Source organism: Orbicella faveolata, unplaced genomic scaffold, assembly GCF_042242905.1.
Source record: "Orbicella faveolata isolate gen_17 unplaced genomic scaffold, um_ofav_v1 contig_36, whole genome shotgun sequence".
NCBI lineage: Eukaryota > Metazoa > Cnidaria > Anthozoa > Scleractinia > Merulinidae > Orbicella > Orbicella faveolata.
The window spans coordinates 11,023,047-11,027,854 of NW_028301565.1; the positions used below are offsets into that span (position 1 = coordinate 11,023,047).

The 4,808-nt window shown below is 39.0% G+C and overlaps 1 protein-coding gene across 1 annotated transcript; it reads right to left on the reverse strand.

Annotated features, from left to right (window-relative positions):
• Positions 1 to 636: 636 nt before the first annotated feature.
• On the reverse strand, positions 637 to 4,734 carry LOC110066356 (5' exonuclease Apollo-like). The gene has a single exon (XM_089274680.1). The coding sequence runs from the start codon at positions 4,333 to 4,335 to the stop codon at positions 2,140 to 2,142; it is 2,196 nt and encodes a 731-aa protein (XP_089130806.1). The 5' UTR covers positions 4,336 to 4,734; the 3' UTR covers positions 637 to 2,139.
• Between the last annotated feature and the right edge of the window lie 74 nt (positions 4,735 to 4,808).

A 4,808-nucleotide genomic window follows, 5' to 3' on the forward strand; every position in this document is an offset into this window, starting at 1 on the left:
ATGATGTATGTAGATAACACCCATGTACAAAGTGTATTTCAAATATTTCTACTAAACCTCCCAATGGTGCTTTGTTCTTTTTTAAAAATTCTACAATGAAACCATTATTGCTGATAGTAAACTAATGGGTTAGTTATGTAGCCTGGGACTGTGGAATTCCTCATTGACTAAGTGTCAGCTGTCCACTTAAGACAATGACTGAAATTTCAGGCTTTCATTTTCACATGACTGCATTGTCACCTTCATTGACTGCCAGAGACATTGCACAAGACATTGCCATGTTAAATTGTGGCACAACAGGGTTCATCACTTGAATAGTTACTAGATTAAAGTTGCAGAATTTAGATCAGTCATGTTTTCTGCCTTTCTTAGCTGACTAGACGAGAGGGACAGAAAAGTCCTTTACTTGTTTACCCATGACCTGCCAGAGAAAGACCTCTCACAACTTCATTGCTTGCTCGGTTTGTTACCTAAAACCTTGCTTAGCTATGATACCCTGAAACTCATGAGGCAAGTCTACGAGCTGTTCCTCACGTTCATTTCAAGAAAGGCCTCAAAACAAGAGAAGAGAACTTGCTCATTGTGTTACATGGCCAGGGGTGCATTAAGTAAGGACAATAATTAATAGCCAGGTAATTGGAAAGGACTATTTTTAATCATAACAATAACCTAGTGTTTCAACATATTTAATAGCTTTTAACAATTATTTTGTGTGAGAAATTCAAAACTTGATTTCTTTTCATCTCAAATCAATGCTCTTTGTGTTCATCAGAAAAGTTAAAATGTCTATGGCAGTGCACAGTTTTTGAAGACACTTGAGTTGCACTGTTTACATTAAATTTAACTGGAAGATTGCTGGATCTATAACTATGTATTTCATACAAACACAAAATGAATTACATGGAACATTGAGGTTGTACTTAAAATATTCCAATCAGGTTCCAAAATTTCAAGTAGGGAAGTAAGATAACTTTCCAAACAGGGCCTCTTTGTTTTCCAGTTCAATTATCAAACAGCCATACCCGAGGGCTGACTTTAGGTGCTGATGTTTGCAGGGATACAAGTCTTACATTATATTTTGAATTACCTGTTGCCTTGATCTTCCCACCCACAACAAGCCTGTTACTTTACAGGTTAATTGTACCAACAATGGGCAAATTCAGATGAAACACAACAAGTAGTCCCTCTTTCACTTTTCTTTTCTTTTTGCTTTTCATGCAGCCATTTCTTCCTTTCTTACTTAAGGTCTCGCTCTCCACACTAAGCAAAAGGGAGATAACTTGTAGTCTAATGAAACATCAATACCTGGTCACAGTCATAACAGGTGTTACTGTATCGGATAAAAGCCCCAGTCTGAGATAAATTATTGTTCAAGTCATTTACATATTGTTTAGCAAGACAATGACAGATCTCATTCAGTCAGTTATAAGTTTGCCACCATGTATGGTTAGTTTTATGACATTCAAGATTGCAGCTCAACGTTAGAGCGTGCTGATTGACAATAAAGCTGGAAAACAATAGAGCCCAGATATTAATTTATTTTGTGAAAAAGCTAGTCCCTTTGGTGACTTCATGAGTATTACAAACAAATTTAACACAATTTGGAACACTTAAGGAACCCATACAATGTGATTGTGCATGTATCTAGGACAATGGTATATATCCTTGCCCAAAAACTCAACAACCATGGCAATGCCCCAAGTGGTTATGATATTCATAAATATAAATGTACTTCTCATTAAAGTTAATATGTGAATTAGGTAATTTGTATCCATTTGGATGGATGTTACTATTTTGCACTTATGGCAATATTTAGTTATCAAAACAATCTAATACAAGGAAATGTTCAAGGTAACTGGTACCTAAAATAAACACACTCATTTGTCGCTAAAAGCAGCATTTTTCACCATGTCTGCCAAATATTTCCTTGTCCAAAAACTCAACAACCACGGCAAAGCCCCAAGTGGTTATGATATTCATAAATATAAGTGTACTTCTCATCAAAGTTAATATGTGAATTAGGCAATTTGTATCCATTTGGATGGATGTTAGTATTTTGCACTTACAGCAACATTTAGTTATCAAAAAAATCTAATATAAGGAAATGTTCAAGGTAACTGGTACCCAAAATAAACACACTCATTTGTCTCTAAAAGCAGCATTTTTCACCATGTCTGCCAAATATTTCCGTGCAAAATCACATGAGCGTCCAGTATAAATATTGAATTTCTTCTTGCTCAAACTACCCTTGTTAACACTATCGACACTGTTCTTATCATTTTGGTCAGTGAGCTCTCTGTACTTTCTTTTCAAGGAAAGATTCTCTACTGGGACAATCACATTGTTGTACAGATCCTTGACTTTGACACAAGTTGCTTTATCGCCTGTAGCATCTCTGCTGGAAATATTTCCTTTTGGAGAGTTCATAATCCTGTCACACATGTTCTTGGTTTTGATAGATGAAGCAACTGCATCTTCCTTGCCTCCTATGGTTGTCTCTGCCATATCAGGTTCTTTATCACCTTCACAGTTAAGTACCTTTGATGTTTCTACTGATTCACAGCCTGTCAAGCCACTTTTGGACAAAGAAGGAACTGAATTTATTTCATCTCCTGTGATCTCATGCACCATGCTGTTCTCTTGAAAATCTTTGTCACCTTTGCAATTAAGTGCCTTTGATGTTTCTCCTGATTCACTGCCTATCAAGCCACTTTTGGATGAAGAGGCAACTGAATCTATTTTAATTCCTGTGATCTCACACACCACACTGTTCTCTTGAAAATGTTTATCACCTGAAACATCACCCACACTTGGTTTTTTTCCCGATTCACTGTCCACCAAGCCAGATGCAATGGATGTAGAATCCACCTTCTTTATTTTACTGCCAATGCTCTGTTGCAACATATCATGATCTTCTTCACCTGAAGTAAAATATGGGACCGAATTTCCACCAGAGTCACTGTCTGCAAAGTAGGCAGATGAATTCATTTCATCCCCCCTGATTCCTTCATCTGGATCTTTATCCACCTTAACTTTTTTGCTAGATTCAACATCTGCAAAACTGCACTTACTGGAAGAAAGAGTGCCAACATTCTGTCCAATTTCTGTGATCCCCTGTTCTGGTATGTTCCCATCAGATTCTTTGATTTCTAAGTCATGTTTTTCCCCACTCATTTCTGCTTTTTTTGGGGTTGGGGGAAAGATGATCCCACGTGGTCTCTTGACCTTAGCAGGTTTTTTTAAGCAATTCTGTCCTGTTGCTTTCACTCTTTTCTTTCTGTCTTGCTGTATTTCTCCCGTCATGAAACATGTTACAGAATGAGGGACTGTAAATTCTGATGATGGGGAAGAATCCATCAGATCTTGGAAAACATTCATATTCACTCTACTGTTTATGGTGTCACCTGGCGATAGTCTGTGTTTATGCACAATGGGAATAATCTTCCTTGGCTTGACATTCTGAACAAACTTTCTTAACTCTTCAAAAGAACTATGATCCGAGTAGGGAACAACAAAAACATTCTCCACATTGGCATAGGGGTTTGTTGCTCCAACATAGAGACATGTCGGCAATATTGCAACGGTTGGTTCTTGGGAGTTCCAAAACTGAAGGTTTTTCTTGGTGATTTCATGACTTTTTACTACCCGAATCCTTACTTTATCCACATCACAGGTAAACACATTTGGCATTTCAAGAAGTTTCAGTGTTTCTTTTCTCAAAGGATCCACTCCAATCCAAGTTTTGAACACGACAGCGATTGTATGAAGAAGCATTTCTTTGCCAAGGTTATGAAGCCCAATGACAACTTTGCATTCTGGATGTCCTCGAATTATCTCGAGAATGTTGACAGTTGCTTGAGTACGGGTGGGAAAAGCGCACTTCGCATCGCAGTAAGTATTGTCCAAATAAAGGACGTCAAATTGTTTCCCCTTCATAGTAGCGTGTGCTGTGAAACGTTCACAATAACGGAAATCGCCGGTGTAGAGAATTTTCCCAAAATATCCTTCGAAAATGAACATGACGGAACCAGGGCAGTGGTTGGCGTCAATAAGCGTTACAGTCATGGTTTCCTTTCCAGCTTCATCCAGATTTATGACAACGCATTCATCTAAGGGGAGACCAACGACGAGGTCGCTGTTAACTCCAAGTTTAGCAATTACGAGCTTCCTTGTAACCTCTGAGCAGTAAATTTTGTACGTATTCCATGAAGATGTCAGACCGACCGTGTGGTCCGCGTGCATGTGAGAAAGAAAGAAAACTCTCGAGTGCTGGCAGTGCCTCAACCTCCAGAAGTCAATAGCTATTGGGGTGTTGGAAATTACAGCCCCGTTCATCCCTATCGCTTTTTTTTGGACTTCCGTTTTCGAGCTAACCAGAGAAATCGACCAGCAGGTCCAACAATCCTAACATTGCCGCCATCTTCAATTGCTATGGAACCCAGTGGATTGCGTTTCCCGCCAAACACGAAGTACACACGAAGTACACACGAAGTACACGGCGCGCGTGAGTCACGCAACGCATACGTTTGGCCCATTTGTATTACCCCCTGTTCCTGAGCTAAAGGATAAAAATAACTGCTTTCATCATAGTAAGTTTGCAGATCGTGGATAGCGTCTGGGATACTGTAGGCCACCAATTTTAGCGGTGGTTTTAAATTAAAACTTGAAATAGGAACAGAAATTCCTCCCCGTCGCGTACCTGACCAATGCAGGACTAGTAACAAATTATCCGGTTTGTTTGCGACAAGTTCACGGAAAGCACCCTGATTTCTACTTGTAACGACTAAAGACACCAATTGATGCAATAG

What these genes read in the sequence shown, in the direction of transcription:
- LOC110066356 (XM_089274680.1), bottom strand. Translation starts at nt 4,335, where the DNA reads ATGAACGGGGCTGTAATTTCCAACACCCCAATAGCTATTGACTTCTGG.